This window comes from Mauremys reevesii, linkage group 22 (genome assembly GCF_016161935.1).
Source record: "Mauremys reevesii isolate NIE-2019 linkage group 22, ASM1616193v1, whole genome shotgun sequence".
NCBI classification, from domain to species: Eukaryota; Metazoa; Chordata; order Testudines; family Geoemydidae; genus Mauremys; species Mauremys reevesii.
Genome location: NC_052644.1, coordinates 3,726,019 through 3,747,293, shown reverse-complemented (window position 1 = coordinate 3,747,293; position 21,275 = coordinate 3,726,019). Strand labels below are relative to the sequence as shown.

General features: G+C 51.1%; 1 protein-coding gene across 2 annotated transcripts in view; it reads right to left on the bottom strand.

Moving 5' to 3' along the window:
• SAMD4B (sterile alpha motif domain containing 4B) overlaps positions 1–21,275 on the bottom strand; it is a 32,838-nt gene that overhangs the window by 8,256 nt on the left and 3,307 nt on the right. Inside the window, exons 1-3 of one of the 2 annotated variants that reach the window (XM_039510535.1) lie at positions 18,020–18,100; positions 10,550–11,024; positions 1,025–1,507 (exon numbers count right to left, since the gene is read on the bottom strand). In XM_039510535.1, the coding sequence (XP_039366469.1) occupies positions 1,025–1,507; positions 10,550–10,745 (679 nt within the window). In that variant the 5' untranslated portion in view covers positions 10,746–11,024; positions 18,020–18,100. Of the gene's footprint in view, positions 1–1,024; positions 1,508–10,549; positions 11,025–18,019; positions 18,101–21,275 lie in introns of those variants that run through there. The other variant, XM_039510534.1, reaches the window with a different exon arrangement.

Below are 21,275 nucleotides of genomic sequence, written 5' to 3'. Positions count from 1 at the left end.
ATTAAAAAAAAAAGGGCAACAGCCGCTGCGGCACTTCTACTCACCCGGCGGTGCTCTGGGTCTTCGGGACCTCCTCTTGCTCTGCAGCTCTTCGGTGGCATTTCGGCAGTGGGTCCTTCAGTGCCACCGAAGACACCCGGAGCGGGCGAAGGGCCCACCGCCGAAGACCCAGAGCGCCGCCAGGGGAATAAAAACGCCACAGCGGGTGGCACTTTTTTTTTTTTTTTGATCGCTCCCCGTTCCCTCCACCTGGCTACGCCACTGGGTGGGGTTCAGTAGGTCACCTCCGAAACTGACACCCCCAACCGCCCATCCTGACACTCCCCTGACCATCTTCAAGCTTCGTTTACCTCGCCAGTCACTGCGGCATCTGTACGTACGTGTACGCACACCCCCAGCCGCCATGGCACATGGGACTCCAAGGACTTTGCAGGCCCAAAGCACCGTGCAAACTAACGCCCCCTGGGATGGAGGGGCAATCAGTATGATCAGCCCCATTTTATAGATGGGGAAACTGAGGCACTGAGATACGGGGCACTGACCCGTCCCCCAACGTCAGAGCTTAGATTTGATCGGTCATCGTCCCCACCTCCCTCTGCCCCCAAACACCACAGACCACCCACCCGGACACACTGCCACCCCTCCAATCTCCCCGCTGCTTGGGCCTCAAAATATTTTCTTCTGGGGCCCAACAGGAAGCATGCGCGGAGTCCGAGGAGGAAGCACGGCTCAGCTGATAGGGACTCAGAACTCCTGGGTTCTGTTCCCATCTCTCCTGCTGACTAGCCACAGGCAAGTGGCTTCACCCGCTCTGTGCCTCAGTTTCCCCCATGGGTAAAACAAGGTTGGGATACCGCACTGAGTACCTACATGGGGAACAAACGTTTGATCTTGGGCTCTTCAAGCTAGCAGAGGAAGGTCGAGCACGATCCAATGGCTGGATGTTAAAGCTAGACAAACTGGAAATAAGGTTATATTGGCCTCCAAGCTCCTGCCTACGCCCCATCCTGGCCCCGCCCCGTACCTGCATTGGCGTTGTTTCCCATGCTGTTGATGGCCGAGGGCACCGAGCTGGAGGAGTGGAAAGGCAAGTGTCCGTTTTCGCGGGGCAGCTTCTCCTGCCAGCCGTGTCCCAGCTCCCCCATGCCCGAGTCCACCGGGCCCTGCCACTCGTCCGAGCCCTGGCGTGAGTGGTAGGCAGTGTCGGGCCGGCCCCTGCCCTGGCCGGAGTAGCCGCTAGACAGGCGTTCCTCAAGGTGGTTGAGCCACAGGGCCAGGGAGTTGCGATCGTCCAGCGTGGTGGCCGGGTGGATGAGGGCGTAGGACAGCAGCTGCCGGCTTTCCTCGATGAACAGGTTGCTCTCGATGGAGTACGCCAGGACCTTCTGCAATAGCTTCATGTATTCGGACTTGGCTTCTGTGTTGCCAGGCTGCAGCAGGGGCAGGTGAGACAGGAGCAGGGAGACCACCTTGTCCTTCGATTCCTGGTGCCACTGGCTGATGACAGCTGTTTGGGGGAGAGAAGGCAGAGAGGGGTGAAGAACCGGAACAAACAGGAGCCTGCTCCTTCCTCCAGTCGCTTTCGCCACAGAGAAATCAATGCAGCCACTTCTGGGGAGGCACAGGACAGCTAATGAAGAGGTGTGTTGGAACACTAGCAACAGCTTCAGGCAGGGAGATTTGTATCCTACCGAAAGCCACAGTGTGAGGTGACCAAGGGGGCTTACCAGAACCAGACACCTGGAAGGGACACTCCGACCCCAGACACGGTGATCTCAAGCAATCCAGGCGATCAGTCTGTGTGTCCCCCAAAATGTCACCCCTTCCAGCAACAAAGAGAGCTCCAAGCACTTGGCAAACATGGTCTCATTACTCCCATTTTATAGCTGGGGAAACCGAGGCATGGGGAAGGCAGCGACTTGCCCAAGGTCGGCAACAGACCTGGGCTCATCAGACCTGCATTTAAAGTCCAGTGCTCTATCCACTAGGCCGTGCCACCTCTCCCTGCTGATCTCTCCAGCTCTCTCTGCCCAAAACTAACAGGATGGCTCTGATTGAACTCCCTTTCCCCGGACAGCGCGTGGAACATCAAGACAGGAATCGATCTGGGCGGGGAGGGTAAAAGAGGCCTTCAAAGGGAGAGGGTCCTCCACACTGAAGCGGACGTATTTGTTATGGGCGTATGGGGGGGAAGTTGAGGGACGGGAAGCCTGGCAGAGAGATTTCTCAACCGTTTAGGGATTAGGTAAATAACCGTACAGTTATTGGGAAATAACCACGTGCACAGCCAGCAGACAGAGCATAAGGGCTTGTGACCCGGAGCGGTGCGGCCCAGCTTTCTTCCGAAGAAGGGGCGAGTCCTGGGTCCTTATCTGGCCTCCTGCATCCGAGCGCCTCAAAATCTTTAGTGGGGCAGAGAAGGGCTACTGTCAACATTGCACAGATGGGGAAACTGAGGCAGCCAGCGGCAAAGTGACTTGCCCGGGGCGCTTGTGGCAGAGCTGGGAATTGAACCTACATCTTCAAGCCCTAGGTTAGTGCCTAACCATTGGATTTCTCCTTCCTCTCCTTTGCCAGCTACCCCAACCTCAGCATGCAGTGGAATAAAATCCTAAACAGAGGATCAGCACCATAGTTTGAACCACAGGGGCCGGGGCTGGAGCACCCATAGAAAAAGAATTGTGGGTGCTAAGCACCCACTGGCAGCCCCACTAACCAGCTCCTCCCCCCCAGGGTCTCACGCCAGCTGTGATCAGCTGTTCAGTGGCATGCAGGATGCGCTGGGAGAGGCAGGGCCTGGGGCAGAGCAGGGGTTTGAACCCCAGGCGTGAGCAAACAATCACAAGAACCGTTATTAATTTCACCGGATGAAATTAACAGGCAGCAGGTTTAAAAACAAACAAAAGGAAGCAGGTCTTCACCGCGCGCACAGTCAACCGGTGGAACTCATTGCCAGGGGATGTTGTGAAGGCCAAAAGAATAACTGGGTTCAAAAAAGAACTAAATAAGTTCCTGGAGGATCGGTCTATGAATGGCTATTAGCCGAGATGCTCAGGGACGCAACCCCATGCTCCGGGTGTCCCTAACCTGATAGGGACAGAGTGGACGACAGGCAATGGATCATTCAAAACTGCCCTGTTCTGGTCATTCCCTCTGACGTACCTGGCGTTGGCCGCTGTCGGAATAGAGGATACTGGGCCGTTCTTATGTCAAATGTTGATCTCGTGCAAGAAAAATGAGAAGGGAGGGCACCCCACGCTCAAACCACCTCAGGTTTGGCCTGGTCACGCTACGCCGGACCCCCATGAGGCACAGAAAGTTTCAAGACCATCCGAGTCAGTCTGCGGATTCTGGAGCTCTGAAAGTCAGCTGTTCAACGGTAAGCTAGACCCAACTTTAATTCAAGCAGGTGCTACCGGCTCTTTGAAACAGCCATGGCTTCAAACTCTCAGAGATGACCAAGCCCCCTCAGCCTTCAGAGACAGTGCCCTAACGTTCCAGGAAGATGGGTGTGAGGGTCTCGGGTCAGAGGAGATCCAAGGTCCTATCCACTCTGCATAGACATGAATATCTCCTTGAGAACTTTCTGAGGGAGCAGGGGTTTGCCCTGGTCTCCTGAGCCAAAATTTCCTCTCCCACCTCCACTGTTGGTCCGCGTTGCTCTCCACCCCAGAAGCAGCTGCATCGGTGGTGCTGTCGGCACAGCCTGTGCAGCTCCAACAGAGGGGCGCATGCAGCTCCCTCAACACTACCTCAGTGCTAATCCCAGCTCTGCTACTAACCGACCGCGTACGGCCTGAGGGGTGGAGGGGTCACTTTACTGCCCTGCCTCGATTTCCCCAACACCATGGGAATGCATCTGGCCAGCTCTTCCCTGGCAGCGCAGGCTGCAGAACTGGGATCTCTTGTTCTTTAATAGCAACGTCTTGTTCTTTAATAGAACATTCACCACCGGAGAGAGGAGACGGGAGGCTTTGGGAGAAACTTTTCCTGCAAAGTCAGAGCAGACAGATTCCAGCACACGCTGCCGCCACCACGGGCAGACGCCCAAAGGTTACAGTTACAGGCCCGGAGCTACCCACCCACAGCCCCGGAAGGGCAGAGTCTGTTCACTGCGTGCCTGTCGGATGGAAGATACCCTCTGCCAAGGGAAGCTGCATTGAGCAGCACATGCAGGCCCAGCAATCTTAATTCTTTAAATCTTAGCTCCTACCCGTTGTTTCCTCTTGGCCTCTTAGGGGAAGAGGCTTCCCACACCTGTGGAAGAATGGGCCTGCTGCACAGAGGGGTGACCCTGCACCTGCACAGGGACCCCTTCCACATCTCTGCATGGTGGGGATTTGTGCCGCTACTCCGCTCTCGAGAGTCCCCTGCAAGGGAGACAGTGTGGGCATGAGACACGCCAGGAGGGGCAGGACTCCTGGGTTTTATTCCTAGCTCTTCCACCGATTTGCCGAGAGCACTAGGGCAGGTCACTGCCTCGCCCCTTGCCTCAGTTTCCCCATCTGTAAAACAGGGATAGCCAAACGTTTGCAGGGCGCTTAAAGATCTTGAGATGAAAAGCACTGGCTTGCCTAAGTCCCGAGTCCCCAGAGGATGGGTGGTCCGATTAATGGAACTGGAATCTATCACTTTCGTGGTTTATTTAGGGGGATCCACGCATCGCCAGAGTGACTGTAGAAACAAGCACGCGTTTGACACTCCAGTCTGGGCTATGACCCATCCCTGCCTGCCCCTAGCACAGCACGCAATCTCAGCCAGGGAGCAGGAAACACACTTGGAAAGGACAGAGCGGCTACCTCTGGGGCATCTCCCATCACACACAGACAGCTATTTTTAAACTGGAAATTAAGGCTTAGGGAAAGGCTAGGCCACAGAAGCCGAGGCCAACGATTCAGCGAGTGTCTCCCGCAAGCTGCCGGCAGGCCCTGCGCAAACTTGACAAGATTTGCTTTGCTACTTCATCAAGGGACCAAGGACCATCCTCGCCCACAGAGAACAGCTGGAGGCTAACAGGGTGCCATGTTGCACAGGGTTTGCCATGTTTCCGATCTCAAATTGCCTCATGGGGGAATTCTGGAACAAGGCTGTTAAAATTCATATGCAAGCTGAAGTGTGGCACAAGCGAGAGGGGGAATTTTAGCTTTAAAAAAGCCGGTTAGAACAGACTAGATTTAAAAAAAAAAAAAAAATCTGAGGCCTGACCCATTCCGAATTTGACAATTCTTCCCAGCTCAAAAGCAACACACTTTTTACAGTTCACTCATTACTTGTTTTTAAATCAAATGGTCCTTTCAATTCAGATCATTCCCTTTTAGGAACAAAACAAGAGGCCCCTTAGACAATCAAGTTTTACTTTGCTTTGAAAACTGGCTACCGAAGAGGGGAAATGGCTAATTACTTTTGGCCGAAAAGGCCAATGTTTTCCCATGATGCATCCATGGCCGGCGTTACGTATTTTGCTTCCACTAGACAGAAACAATGTTAAACTGAGTTTTGCTCGTGCTGATTTCGGGGGTGGAATTGAGTTAAAGAACAGCTTAGCGACGCAGAGAGAAATGATAGGAAGTCAAAGAAATTTGATGTCCCCAGCCTCTGTTTGCCAGCAGCTGGGAATGGGCGACAGGGGATGGATCACTTGATGATTCCCTGTTCTGTTCATTCCCTCGGAAGCACCTGCCATTGGCCACTGTCAGGAGACAGGATACTGGGCTAGATGGACCTTTGGTCTGACCCAGCCTGGCCATTCTTATGACCTTGTTTCTTGATTCGTTTGGATCAAGAATGCGGCGCTATCTGAAATACCACCGGACTGCCATTCATCTGACCTCTCTGCTTTTTCCCTTCCCTCTTCACCCCCCCCCACAACTTCCCTTTGTTGCCTATTTGTGTGTCTTTTTATTATTACTGTCACTCTCACTCTAGCATGTTATGTCTGCGTAATATTGTCTGATTTTGCATTGTCTGGTCTTGCAGCTCTGACAAGCTGTAAAGTCACAGAACGGCATCATCGTATTGGCTATCCTGTGAAAGGGGCAGTATCTGGTAACACATACAAGCCGCAACTCCTTTACCTTTTTGTAGTTTTTTTTTTTTTTAATTGTTTCTTTAGGAAAATTCATAAAAAAAAGAATCACACGCACAGAAAAGCTTGTAACCAAGTTAGCCACAAAATTAAGACTGAAAAAAAGGTCTTGCTGATACTTTATATTAGGCATGGCCACACCAAGGCTCTTTTACAGTTAAAGTACAACCCATGGAGCCCTCCATTCCTCCTCCCCCCCCCATTCTCCATCTACTAGACTGGGGCAGGGGCTTCTGTCCTGCAGGGAGGGGGGGGGGGTCCTCAGGGCTTTAGCCCCATGGTCCAGCCGGTGCCACCCGGCGGGGCAGGTTGTACACGTCTTGTGGCCCTCAAGATTACTGCATGTGGCTCCCAGGGTCAGAAGGTTGGCCACTCCTGCTTTATATCATCTACACACCAGGGCAGATTCCACCCCACTGCTACCAGCATAGTTTGAGTGGCAAAAACACAACACCCCACCCTAGAAGGAGTTACGCTGGTGGAGCGGACCTTGCTTTGGCAAAGCAAAATAAGCTCTATTGGAATAAAAGCCCCTTACACTGGTGTAACTGCACCTGCATTAAGGCTATCACCGGTCAAAAGTCACCAGATTTTAAGTAGAAGCAGCAAAGAATCCTGTGGCACCTTATAGACTAACAGACGTTTTGCAGCATGAGCTTTCGTGGGTGAATACCCACTTCTTCGGATGCAAGCCACGAAAGCTCATGCTGCAAAACGTCTGTTAGTCTATAAGGTGCCACAGGATTCTTTGCTGCTTCTACAGAACCAGACTAACACGGCTACCCCTCTGATACTTGACAGATTTTAAGTGCAGACAAGCCCTTAGAGCCCTTAGTTGCAATAGTAAGTTGCTTTGCTAGGACCAAGCATGGGCTCATTAAGGTGTCTGAGCTTGTCTGCACACGCTTTAAATATACCGGTATAATTACAGTGGTACACACAAAGCGACACCCCTCCCTCCCCGCAGATGGAGGCAGTTATGCCGGGATGCATGTTTTCATACCACTGTGGCCAGACGTGTGTTAGGGGTGCTTTGCTGGCGTAACTAAAGCAGTCCTAGGGCTTGGCTACACTTGCAGGTGTGCAGCGCTGGGAGTGACAGCTGGCTTCGTACAGCTGTGTAGGGAAAGCGCTGGAGTGTGGCCACACTGACAGCTACCAGCGCTGCAGTGTGGCCACATTTGCAGCGGTGTTGGGAGTGGTGCATTATGGGCAGCTATCCCAGCATTCAAGTGGCTGCAATGTGCTTTCCAAAAGAGGTGGGTGGGGTGGAGTGTGGGGGGGGGAGAGAGAGAGAGAGGGGATTTTTGGAGCCGACACTGTCAGCTCCCTGCCTTGCAAATTCTGACCATTTCCCGACGCCTCATTCACTCTTAAATGCAGATAGCCTGCAGACCAGATAAGCAGCTGCTCCAACGGACTCCCTTTCCCCCACTCCCCCTCCCCGCCGTGCTGTTTCTCTCCTAAAGCAAACACTAGCTGTAGACATTCATCCCCCTGCCTGCCTCATTCACAGCAAACAGGAGCTGTGTTTGTTTTTTAGATAAGCAGCTCCGGAAGCCCTGAGTACACAACAAAACAGAGAGGCATCATAACAAAACAAAGAGAGTTCTTTAGTTAAAAGCATTATGGGAAAATTCTGCTGGAGGCCAATTACAGCGCTTTTGGTGGCCACACTGGCGGAGCAGCGCTGCATCACCAGCGCTGCACTAGTTATACCCGAGGCAGAGCAGGAGTACAGCCAGCGCTGCAGCCAGGGAGATGCAGCGCTGTATGTGCCTTGCAAGTGTGGACGGTGTGTAAGTTGCAGTGCTGCAACCCCACCAGCAGTGCTGCAACTCTCCAGCGTAGCCAAGCCCCTAGTGTAAGTGCGTCTTATACTGGTACAAAAACGCAGTTTTACTGGTATAGCTGCATCTACTTTGGGGCTTTCGGTGACAAAAGCTAGGTGGGTCGGGGATCATACCTCTTCACAACCCTTACTGATGTACCTATGCTGGCAGATGTCTGTAGAGCAGACCTCGCCTATAGCTAGGACCCTACCAAATTCACAGCCGTGAAAAACGTGTCACGGACCATGAAATCTGGCCTCCCCCGTGAAAGCTGGTCTTTTGTGTGCTTTTACCCTATGTTATAGGGATTTCACGGGGGAGACCAACATTTCTCAAACTGGGGGTCCCGAGTCAGAAGAGGGTGGGGGGGGGGATGACAGTTAGGTCAGGACTCCTGCAGTTACAACACCATGAAATTTTAGATTTAAATATCTGAAATCACGAAATTTACAATTTTTTAAATCCCATGACTGTGAAACTGACCACAACGGACGCCGAATTTGATAGGGCTCTTCCTATAGCTAATTCTGCTTTCCATAGGGGAATATGCTATACCAGTTAGAGACCAGTATAACAGCATCCATTCTAGGGACTGCCGCCATGGAACTACATTGGTGTAAAAAGATGATCTACAACAAGACAGATCACACCCCTAAATGACAGTGACACTAAAACAAAAATCTCTGTGTGAGCAGAGCTTAAAATGAAATAAGAGCTTGTCTACAAGGGGACACTCAGAAAAATTAATCCAAGTTAGCTAGACATCTAAATTCAAAGTGGATTAGTTAAACTACACTAAACCCCGTGTAGATGCACTCATTAAGAATTAAAGTGGCCTTAATTCAGATTAGTTTAATTCAATTCCAAAACCTCACTCTCATAATTCACTTCCACAGTGAATTAAACGGAATCAAATTAAGGCCACTTTAATTTACAATGGGAGTGTCCACCCAGTGGTTTAAAATGATGTCACTAAATTTACACCTTTTGGTTAATTCAGATTAATTTTCCTGAGTGTCCCCATATAGACACGCCTTAAGTGTCCACACCGAGATTTTCCCCAGTTTGATTTCCTCAGTTTATTCCCCACCCCGCAACATAGCTGCAGGGGGAGGGGGAGGAAGGGAGAGGATGATCTTAACATGGATGCATATAAGACTTTAGACCAGGCATCTCTCAACCAGGAAGGCCACAACTTTCAAGGGGGTTACGAGATGCTGAAAAGTTTTATTACTATCTAAAGCAAGGAAAATCTTACTCCCCCATTTCTGGGGCATCCTGACCTTTTCATGGTCAAGCATTCTTCGACTAACCTCTCGAAACACACAAAGAAGTTATACAGGCTTAGCATCATCACTGATTGTTACATATATTTTATTCTTTTATAGCAAGCATCAGAGGCTCAGAAATTTTTTTGCCTTTGAATAAGGGGTCGCCAGCCTGAAGGCTGAGTAACGCTGCATTAGAACAAGTCACCCTACAAGTAAATCTGCATTAAGGCCAGATCTACCCTGAAAGAGCTTTAAACTCCTGTGCTTCTGAGATGCTTAAGTGATCAAGTGCAAAGAGACACATGCTGCTACCAGGGAGGAGAGTTAAGTAGTTCCAATACACTGCAACTGCTCTCCAAGAATCTGAAGAATGTGAACTGCTAAGGCGGGAGAGTGGCTGGGGGTGGGACCAGGAAGAAAGGGGATGAAATGGAGTAGAGGGGAACAGAGGCTGAGCTGAAGCTGGGGAACATTCTCCTCCCATGGAAAAAGGAGCCCTGGCTCCTGGAACGTTTAGAACTAGGTCAGAGAGAGGATTGTACTTAGGAAGAACGCTGCCCTGATTCCTGGTGGGCTGGGTTATATAAACCAATTGTCTATTTCAATCTTTGGTGTAGGACGATTAACACTGGAACACGTCTGTTACTAAGATCTCCTGTTTACACAGCATTCCCGGCTCAGTAGGGGGTGCTCCCCCCTCGGAAACCGTATTGACCCCAATGCCCCGGAGCAGCACTAAGGGGCCCAGCCATCCTGCAGAGAAAAAGATGAGCGACTCTCCTCTCTGAATCAGGGCTCACTCCAATACACCAACTTGTCTGCTGCTGTCTTGGAGGAAGCCATTAAGCAAGAGCTGCCTTGGTATCCCAGCTTTAATGAGCAGAGTCTAAATTACCACCATTTGTATGACAGCTGTACCCAGCCATCAACCAGGAGCCCGTTACGCTCGGGGCTGTACAGGTGTATTATAGCAGCACCTAGGAGCCCCAGTTACAGACACCCTGGTGCTAGATGCTACACAAACACACACAAAAGGTGGTCCCCTGACCCAAGAGGTTTACAATCCTAATGGATATAGCATGCCTCCTTCTCCACCCTAAACCTCTGTATGGCATTGTTGCAAGGCTGTTAACAGCTGCCCTGTCTCACCCCAGACATGGCTGCATTTCAGAGATGGTTAGTCTCACATACCACAACAATGGACTCATTTTAGAGTTCAGAGTGAGGAGAGTCGGATTCAACTAAGCTGATCTAAACCCACCCCGTTCCTGATGCTAATTCCAGCCTGCTCCACCTCAGACGGGGACAAACAGCTCCACCAGACCGACAGCAGCCGCATACCGAAGCTGCGCCGAACTTACCTGCGCTGTTGGCCTCTGACTCCACGATGTGGATCTCGGTGCAGTCGGCCAGCGAGTGCTCCAGGCACAGCTGCAGGAAGCGGGCTTGGGTGCGAGTGACGCGCTTGAGGAGGGAGAGCAGAGCCACCGTCTGCTCGCATTCGTTCCAACCTTTGAACCAGCCGGACAGGATTCCCACCTGATCCCGGAACATCATGGTGGCAGGCGTGTCAACGCGGCTCAGCAGCGACACGCCCAAGGCTGGGGGGGGGAGGGAAGGGGGTCGGGGAGAGGGGGGAGCAAGGGAAACCCCCTCACATGATTTCAGCTTTAAGTCCTACGGTTTGGCCCGGGGGTGGAGGAGGGCACGACCTGGAATGCAAATCCTGCTGCCAGTGAAGCTGGGATCACATGGGGGGGGGACTGTCCCAAAAGATCTTTCTCTGTCTAGATCCTTTTGCAGGGCTCTCTTCTAAGCAGACTGCCTTGGAGATCCCTGCAAGGAAAAAGAAATACAAGATTGATTAAGAAAGATTGGCCACCCTGGAGCACAGGCTGCGTTGGTCTATAACCAAGTCCAAGGCCTGTCTTGCTTTACAACAGCAGACAGGTGGGACCAAACACACCACAGGCTGCATCTTGAGCCCAGCGGAAAGCCCACCTGCGGAACTCATCGCCACAGGAGATCAGAGAGAGTCAACTATTGCCTCTGGACAGCTTTATGACCTGCTATGTTGGTGTAAATCAGACCTCAGGTGGGAGAGATGAATTCACTTTTCTCCCCCGTTTCCCCCACGTACGGCATTGTGCAATTCAGATTCCAAGGCTAAAAGGGACCATTGTGATCACCTAGTTTGACCTCTGGATAACACCGGCCAGAGACCCGTCCCAAAATAATTCCTAGAGCAGAACGTTCAGAAATCCATCTACTCTTGATGTAAACATTGCCAGTGACGGAGAATCCACGACCACCCTTGGAACAATACCCCAAGGGTCAACTACTCTCGCTGTTAAAAATTTATGCCTGATTTCCAATCTCAAGTTGTCTTGCTTCAACTTCCAGCCACTGGATCGCGTTAGACCTTTGTCTGCTAGACCCAAGAGCCCACTGTTAAATATTTGTTCCCCACGTAGGTATTTATAGACTGGGATTAAGTCACCCCTTTAGCTTAACAAAGAGAAAGTTACTAGATTGAGTTGGTGGGATGAGAAGGGGATTCACCTTAAGCATCAGGCACTGGATGTTGGTAGAGTCCAGACAGCGGACAAGGTAGACCAGCAGTCTGACCCAGTGCGGCAGGAATGTACCAGATCGAACAACCGACCAATCAGGCAAGGCAGGGTAGCGATACAAGGGCAGGGTATCTGATCGGAGAGACCCAACCAGCCAATCCTGGGCAACCACATTGCTACAGCACCATCAACCCTCTCCTCCCCTCCCCTTCTCCCCCAACCCCCTGAACTGCAGTTAATCTTTGTTCATTTCACACGCAGCCAACCAACCCAAGCAGGTCCAACTCCCCCCAACCCCAGGGCTGCCCTAACAAGACGTGAAGCGAGATTTGAAAGCAGCAGTGAGCTGATAGCGAGAACCAAGTCAGGGCCGGTCACTGGTGGAAAAGAATGGTTGGGGCCAAAGTTTAGGTTTTGTAAAAAAGGAGATGATCTCTCTCCTGCCCTGCCCAATAAGAGAGAAACTGGAAAGCCAGGGAGCGGGGATTTTTACATTTAAAAATCTTCTCTTGCACTGATTGCTGCCCACCTAGCAGAACTAACCGCATTCAAGAGGCAAAATGGTCCAAGCTGAAGGACGTACATTATAAACACACACAGGGGGCCTGCAAAGTCAAAGACCTGGGGCTTATCCACACTACAGACTTTGCTGGTATAGTTTGTCCACACCAGATTTGCTGGCACACCTACATCGGTTAGGGGGACTGATCTTTATCCCCACACTCCTAGCTAACACTGCTATGCTTGCAAAACACACACACACACACACACACACACACACTCCCTCCCTCCTATCCTTTCTAGGCTTTAAAAAAAAAACAAGTAGGGAGACTTTCCTTTTTAAGAATGTCAGGAATGTTACATCTCACTTTTCCTGGAGGTCTCCTTGGAGGACTCGGGCACAGCTTGTGAGATCTCTGCCTTTGGCGAGCCAACACTGGGCTCACTATAGTTTTCCTTCCAATGGTCTGATTCAGGTGTTAAGCTAACTAGACATCACACACACACAAAGTTCTTATTCGGGACCCGTGATGGTGGAAGGGGCGGTTAGGGTGCTAACCTGGGCTTTCTGGAGTTCAATACCTCGCTCTGCCAGACTTCCTGCGTGATCTCGGAGGAGGGATTTAGCCTCTCTGTACCTCTTCCACGGCCCATCTAAATAGCACTGCCCTGCCTCACAAGGGGGGTTGTGAAGATAAATCCGGTAAAGATTGCAAGATGCTTTGATTCTACGGTAGTGGTTTTCAATCTGTGGTCCGCGGATCCCGGGGGGGTCCACAGACCATGTCTAAGATTCCCAAAGGGATCTGCACCTCCATTCGAAATTCTTTAGGGGCCCGCAAATGAAAAAAGGTTGCAAACCACTGATTTAGGGTGATGCAGGCAATTCAAATACCACAGGTCATTGGAGGGGACCTTTCGGAAGCTTTTTGTACTTCACTCACAGCAGAATCTGTTCTAATCTCCCGTTTACAGTCAGTTCCACTTCCTGGTTCTCGTACACGGCAGAAGGCTGCACTGTTGGGTGGTACGCACAGCCAGGGAAGGTCTAAATCCAAATAAACCCCTCAGTGAAATTCACCTTCCAGTTGAGACACATTTCCAATACACCATTGACTTACAATGAGTCACTTCTGTCTGAAGATATTTTAGCTACTATTAAGGCATCTAAGATCACACTCACAGATGAGCAAAAAAAAAAAAAAAGGTGTCTTTTTGCCCTCAATTTCTTCCATGCATTCGGCAGCACTTTGTTCCTGTGACTCCTTCTACACAACCCCAGTGGAAGACTGAAACATATAAGGTAGGAAAATACAATTGTAAAGCCTCAAAAGGGAGCATTTTCAGGGCATGCGTTAGGACCTACAGCTGCTTTTAACTTTTGCTTTTAAACCAACAAGATTGTGTGTCGCTGGCGTCCCTGGAGATTCACCTGCTCCCAGCGTGCAAGCACAATACTGAGAATCAGGACTGCACAAGACAGGCAGAGATAAGAGGAGTGGGAGGGAGAGCAGTAAGGGGGCTGAAAAGGAAACTGGCTTTCAACACCTATTCAGCAAACAATTAAAGACCCATTTTCTCCTATCACAACACTCCCCCATTAACTCTCTGGTTTAGCAGATGGGGATCCCGGGCACAAATCAACGTTACTTAACGAGCCTTTTGTTGCAGTTACTTTCTAATCCAGAGGGGCCTATCTAGGAACCCAAAATTCCTTGGCCCTTTTTGCTCCAAGGGGGGATTAACTAGATTGTGGAGAAAGAACCTCTTAGCAGGATGTGTGTGTGTGGGGGTGGGGGGGGGGGGTTGGTTCTCTCAAAGGCAGGAAAGCATACTAGCTCTAGTGGTGCTGGGAGGGGCGCAGGGGTGGCGGGGACAGCAGCTCTGCGGCACAGCCATTCTGCAGATACAGCACTTCAGAATGGACAATGCTGAACACTGAAGGCTGTATGAGAAAGAGAAGCAGCTTTGGCTAAGTGGAAGGACAACAGGTGCTTCATATTCCAGCCACGTAACTGTCTCAGACTTTTTTTTCCCCCTTCTCATAGCTTAACGGGTGCGGAATTCTCACACGAGACGTCTTGAACTCCTGAGCTACCGTGACCTCTGACTTTCCTGTGTTGTTTGTACACCTCGATTTTCTGTCCGAAGCGATGGCTTTCTGAAGCTCAAAGAATTCAGGTAGCACCTTGCGCTATGTCTGAGGGTTTACAGACTGTCTCTGCACCACGGAAGGCATGTTTGCTGGCTCTGTCTGCAGTGGGATTAGCTCTGCCTCTATGTATTTAAAAAAACAAAAGGAAAAGCAGAGACGCTTTTCCAACAGAGTCCAGGGGTGATGGACAGAGACCAACTGCTGGAGAGAGACGTCTGGTTTCCTGATTGGGCCACTGAAACGGCTGGACCGTGCTCCGACTTGGCAAGGCAGGACATACCATACCAAGAATGCAGCCCTTGGGAGTCATCCAAGGCAACTTCCAGCCTGCCCCCTCTCTTTAATATGGAGAAGTCCCAGTGTACAGTGCTGCCCCATGGATCACAGTGGGTAGCACGGCCTAGTGCTCAGAGTAAAGGATCAGGACTCCCACGTCTTCATCCTAGCTCTGCTATGGATTCCTTGGGTTCACTGGCCATTCCATGGCGCCTCTCAGCACTGCTGGGGCGTTAGCCATGGCGTCGCAGCTGCTCTGGCCATCTCAACAGGATGCCTCTCTCTAAACCCCCACCCTACCCTGCAGCAGCACTAGACTCACCCCTGCTGCGTGAAAGCCAGGTACTGTAGTAATAAATCAATCCTAAACCCCAGCTTTTATGTAGTGCTTTTCATTGGCAGACATAAGAGACCTTTACAAAGTAGCACTATTCCCATTTTACAGATGGGGAAACTGAGGCACAGAGCCGAAGGCTAGGCAGCAGGAGATGGGAATAGAACCCAGGAGTCCTGACTCCCCATCAGCTGAGTTGAGTCACCCTTATGCCGCACTCTCTCCATTTGCCTCCCCATCCAGTGCAGGGCCTAACTCAATGTTCTTGTCAAGCTGTCTCAGACACTGCCCTGCTCAGCACAGGCACGGGAATTAGGCTCAGAGACTAGGACCACCTGTCACCTGGCCGCCTTTGGATCCTGGAGGAAGCATGGCCCAGTGGTTAGAGTGCCAACTTGGCACTCCAGAGAACCAGGTTCAATTCCTTGCTCTGCTAGAGTCTCTGTGTAACCGTGGGGCAAGTCCTGTAGTCTGTACAGCTGAGGAAACTGAGGCCGCAATGGGCAACATCTAGCACTTTTCCTCACTCAATCTCAAAAGGAGGTCAGTCCCGTTACTCTCATCTACAGACGGGGAAACTGAGGCAGAGAGAGGACGTGACGTATGGAACCAGGCCTCAAATCCCAGTCCGGGTCTCTATCCCGCTAGGCATTCCCTCACAGGTATGTTAGGAGGATAAATACCCTAAAGATTACGAGGCATTCAGAGACAGATGTAAGATAGGCCCATTTCCTCAGGCTGTGATTAGACAGACACAGAGACAACAACCTTATAAAAAGAAGAGCAACCAGATACAAGCAGGTAAACTCTAAAATTGCACTTCTTTGGAGGAGCGTACCCCTTTCCATGGGTACTCAGGACCCCGTACTGCGCCAGTCCTGCAGTAATCTAAGACGTAATCAATATAGCTTGGATCTATACAAAGGAATCTATTGATCCTGTTAGTGTAGGACCTCAGTGCCTCAATCTATTTATGCCCTAAAGAAGAACTCAATTTTATTTTTCTATAATTTCAGATTATTAAGCATCCCCTGCCCCAATTTTTATCTATTTAAATTTTCACCATTTTGGGAAATTGGAAACCTGCGGTCAGACAACTATTTAATGCCAGTAGATGCTGAGATCCAAAAAGCCAAAGGCTTAGAAACCATTGAAACACAAACTGTCAACATCACATTCAAAGGTAAATAGCCTTAGATCAATAAATCCTTCCTGTTTTTTTTAACTATTCTTTCGCTTGTGACGAGCCTAATTCAAAAGTCTTAATCACCAGATTTTGACTCTAATAAGTCAGGCAAAAATGCTGCCTGCCAATTTCGATCATCAGTGGAAAATGTTTTTTCCTGGGTTTGGGTGTGCAGTGAAATTGACGTTTACTGACATTTACCGATAAAAATCTAATCCCTCCAAGCCTGCCTATGAGTGAAGTGCTATTATCCCCACGCAACCATTGGGGAAACTGAGGCACAGAGGGGCTAACTGACACAAAGTCACACAGGGAGTCTGTGGGGGAGGTAGGACTTGAACGCCCAAGTCCTAGGCTAATGCACCAAGTGGAAGCAGCGTCTGGACCCTGCTGAATGAAGCATCCTTTGTCCCAGTGTTTTCCCCTCGGCCCGTTGGGCTGGGCGCTGTTTCCTGTCAGCATCGCCGGAGGCAGCCAGGTCACAATAGCGCCCTGTGCATTGCTGTCCATGTGTGCCAGCCACAGCCAAGTTGAGGGATGGGGATGGCAGCAAAGGGAGAAGCAGCAATTTTTAAAGTGCGCTGCTGTCAAACCCTTCTGAAAAGGCATGTGTGTGTGTGTGAGGAGAGACCGACGGGAAGCTGCTGTCTGGGTCTCTCCCCACTGGACACTATCATTACAGCCAAACTAAGCAGGCTCCCGGAGGTAAGGAGACAGGAGCGGTCTGCTGGAGCAGCGACACAGCCCGCTCTAATTACACCTTCGGAGGGAGAGCTGGCTGCCAGCGGCCTAAGCTACAGAGGGGAACCGGGAGACATAAGCAGCGATGGATTTCACGCAGCTGAGCAGACCGATGCGGAGCCACTGGAGGAGGCCGGCGGTTTGCATTTTTACAGCCCCCCGAGACGCGGCCAGCCTGAGAGCTGCCAGCCCCCAGCAACTCCCGCTGGAAATCCAGACCCCCAACCCATTCGCGCCTGTCTCAGGCTGCTGCTAAGGGGGCCCCCCTAGTTAGCATCAGAGGCAGGAGGGAGTTCAGTGATGCAGACATGTTCCACTGGGAACGAGGCTGGCATCCAGCCACCCCCATGGCAGCCGGTTTGGGGTACGTACTCCTGGACTGGATCAGAACCAGCCCTCTGGAGAGCCGAGGCTTCTGTAGCTCATCCCTGCAGCTATCCGATTCCTGAGTCGGACCCTCAAATAGTAACCCTGTGCGAGCTGCCCCAACTTAGTTCCCAGGCTGGCACGGAGAAGAGGGAGGAATTTCACACGGCTTCTGTTATCCCTGCCTGAATATCTATTATCTATGAGCTGGCAACTCCTGCCACTGACTGACTAGTCACCACCTGGAAATCCGTTCTACACGCCGCCCTCCACCTCCTGCTTTGAGAAGTTACTATTAATACCACCTAACTCTTTTCATCCGTAGACCACAAAGCATTTTAGAGCATTGTGCCTCCATTTCCCCCATAAAGTGGGGGAAACCGAGGCACAGAGGAGCGAAGTGACTTGCCCACGGTCACCCAACAGGGGACAGAATCCAGTTCTCTTGGGTCCCAGTGCAGTGCCCTACCCACTAGGTCACACTGCCTCTCTGAAATGAATGGGATGGGTCTCAGACCAGCACCCGACAGGTTATCACAAAAGCCACCGCAACAGACAAGTGACTGATGCCTCAGGAAGATGAGATCTGAATGGACCAAGGAGGCCGAGAGCTGCTCTCTCCAGGGCAGGGCTAAGGCACATGAGCAGGAGGGGGTGGCTTGTAGGGGGACGCTCCCCCTACCACTACCAGGGATGTACCTTCTCCACAGATAAACAGAGGATTCAGTCTCCAATGGATGTCAGCATGTTGTAAATCCAAACCCTCTACTTATATGGCCCCCATCACCATGGCATCTGACCACCTCACAATGGACTCATCCTCCCTGTGAGCTGGGGCGGGGCTAGCATGCCCATTTTACAGATGAGGAAACTCAGGCACAGAAAGAGACAAGTGACTTATGGTCACACAGGATCACTTCAGCAGAGCAGGGAACAGGTCCCAGGCTTGCTCCATAACCACTAGGCCATCTTTCCTCTTAAACTATGTTAAAATTCTGTACAAGACAAACCGCCCCCATCCCTGAACCCGATCTGGAGATCGTACTGCAGGAACAACTCGGCTCCAACAGGCTAGCTGGGCCAAAGCGTGCTTCCCGTCCACCTGCTGCTCCAGAAAAGCATCTGTGTTTGCCTCGTTCAGCAAAGACTTTGAACTCTGGGAAACCAGACCTCTCATCTTCCTCGTACTGGCCCACATCACCGTTCCCTCTGCATCCTTCCACAGGCTCCCTCCAGCTTGATCGACTTTAAAACTTGCCCGCAACTGCATTCCAGTTTACGCTGCCGCTGAGACGAGCCATCTAGCCCCCACAACAGCAGCCAGGGCTAGCTACAGGGTTTCTTGTGCCTTCCTCTGAAGAAGGGAACATCCCCCACTCTGCCTGGCCGGCACCACCACTTTCAACGCCTCATGGTGTCTGCTCCCACCCTATACGCCGACACCTTCCCAGTCCCATGCTGCTTTCCCCACATTTGACACCATCCAGATATCTTGCTCCTTCGCGATACCTGTGAGCAATGAGAACAACCGCCAGCAGGAAGGCCTCCCAGCGCTCCCTCAGCATCTCTTTGGAGCTAGGGGCGTCTTCATCCCATGCCTTCCATAGGACAATGCGGTGGTGGTGCTGACCAGAAAGATTTCAGGCTTGAGATTATTCGGGAGATGAGGGAGGTTCTCCCTGTGCTTGGCGCGAACCAAAAAAGCGTCTTCTCGGCAGGCTTCAGGGTAAGGACACCAGAAAGCTTGGAAGAGAGAGTGAGAATTTTGCCCCCTCCTTCTCGGCACATCACAGACGAGGACTGAAGAGCTCTCTCTGAATCGCTCATTAGTTCTCTAGGGTCCATTCCTCAGCCTTTCGTCCCAACTGGTTTCAAGAAGAACAAGCCACGGGACAGCTGGTCGGAAAGAGCAGACAAGTTCTCCCACAAGCCACTGCGACACGATTGATAGAGGGCTCCGATGATCGCAGCGCTAAGTGCCATGGGGTACGACCTCTCCCAGAAGTCCTAGCACCTCACACAAGCGAGGATAGCACCAACATGAAGGCAGTAACTGTAGGATTCTGCGGTGTGGCAGCTCTCAAGCTAGGCCAACTCAAGGGGTCGAATTGCACAGCAAAGACAAGAGATCTCCCAGCAGCGAGACATTTCCCCTTCGCTGAACTTCAGCACATGCACACACAGGCCACAATTTGTGTCTTTTTGGGTTCCCCCCCACACCCCATCCTTGGTTACAGCTTATTTTAATCTTCCCTTAGGCCTGCGAAGCACTTTTGGTGCCTCCCGCATCATCATAACATGGGTCCCTCACACTCATCCATGGGTTTTATCCCCACATTCCTGAGGTAAGATGGAGGCAATATGATCCTCACATTACACCTGGGGCACTGAGGCACAAAGTCCTAGTGAAGAGTCAGGTAGATTTTTACCTCCATGTGGCTAGCAAACCCCCGGTAGAGGAGTATAGGGTGGAGCCCACCTACCTGAGGTTGAAACTTCTTGTGCCCTGTCTCCACTAGGGCTGGCTATCCAACCCATGCCTTTCCAGCTGTGAAGACACCACATCTATGACAGAGCTAGGGACTCACCTCGGCTCTCCCAAGCCCCAAGCCCAGATGCCACCGCTGTCCCCAATGTGTGCCCCTAATTTCCCCCACACCATCCCTTTTCTGCTCAGTGCTGCCTCCAAGTATATGAGATACCTGGAGACCTTTGTTACTGGGTAACTGGAAGAACCACACTTGGATTCTTCTCTAGATCTTGTTATTTCCAAGATCTCCAAGCACGTGACTGACATCAAAGCCTCACAGTCCCCTTTGTGAAGTATGAGTGACCCTGCTTGGAGAAAGAGTGCGCTATGAAGCAGGGTTGGGTGGAAGAACCAGGAATGGAAGCCAGGAGTATTAACTCCCACTCCCCTGCTCTACCCATTAGACCCTGCTCTCAGAGCCAAGGACAGAACCCAGCGAATGTGCTTTGACAACTGGATAACTCCATCACTTTCTTAATAGGGCGAACAATAAGAAAATAGTGACAACATACACATTGCTGGGACAGCCTCAGAGTAGGTACTGCAGTTATTTGGTTCAGTTAAGAGCACAGAAAAGGGACCAGAGAAGGCCAGCAAACATGATCAAGTGTACACGGGGGGATCTGAAAAATGGAAGGAGATACAGGCCTATGGCACAAGGAAAGCTAGTTTGGTTCTACCTGTCTATTCTGACCCATAATAGCCCACTCAGAATTTAAAAAAGCAAACAGATTTCTAACTTGTAGAAGGAAAGAGGTTGTTAACTTGTCGAACTCATTGCCACATGATAGTAAGCAACTGGGTTGGGCACTAAGGTGCCTAAAAGGAAGATCAGATGGTATTAGGAAAGAATTTCAGCTGTACAGGACAAAATCATATGAACAACCAGCCCTAAAGCATGAGGGCATGAGATAACCAGCTGGGGGTGGTCAGGAAGGAAATGCATGTGCGCGTTCCAGAGTGGGATGGGATTGCACAAGGAGGTATCTTAGGAAGGGAGGGTTATGCCACCCTCTGAAACATCCAGTACTGGCTACTGCAGGAGGCAGGATACCAGACAGACACACTCGATGGACCATTAGTGGCACATGCCTGGCTTTGCAGGAGGGTTCCAATGGGGTGCAAGGATCCCTCAGGGATAAGGGGGTTTCTGGAGCTAGAGAGCTGGGTTGATGCAAGGCTTCGCTGGAAATATCTCCACAGAAAGGTGTCAGTACAGAGGGAAGGAGGACAGATCTCCTCCATGGGAGGATCTTAGGGGCATACACATAAGGAGGACAGAAGGCAGTGCAGTCACCCAGCATGACAGGGAAGAGAGACCTCTAGTCAGAGGCTAGCGGAGAGAGCTGAGAGTATCTTAAGGGAATCAGAGCGAGCAGATGGGAGGTGTTCTGTCTGGTACATAGGAACAGGGAAGAAATTTGG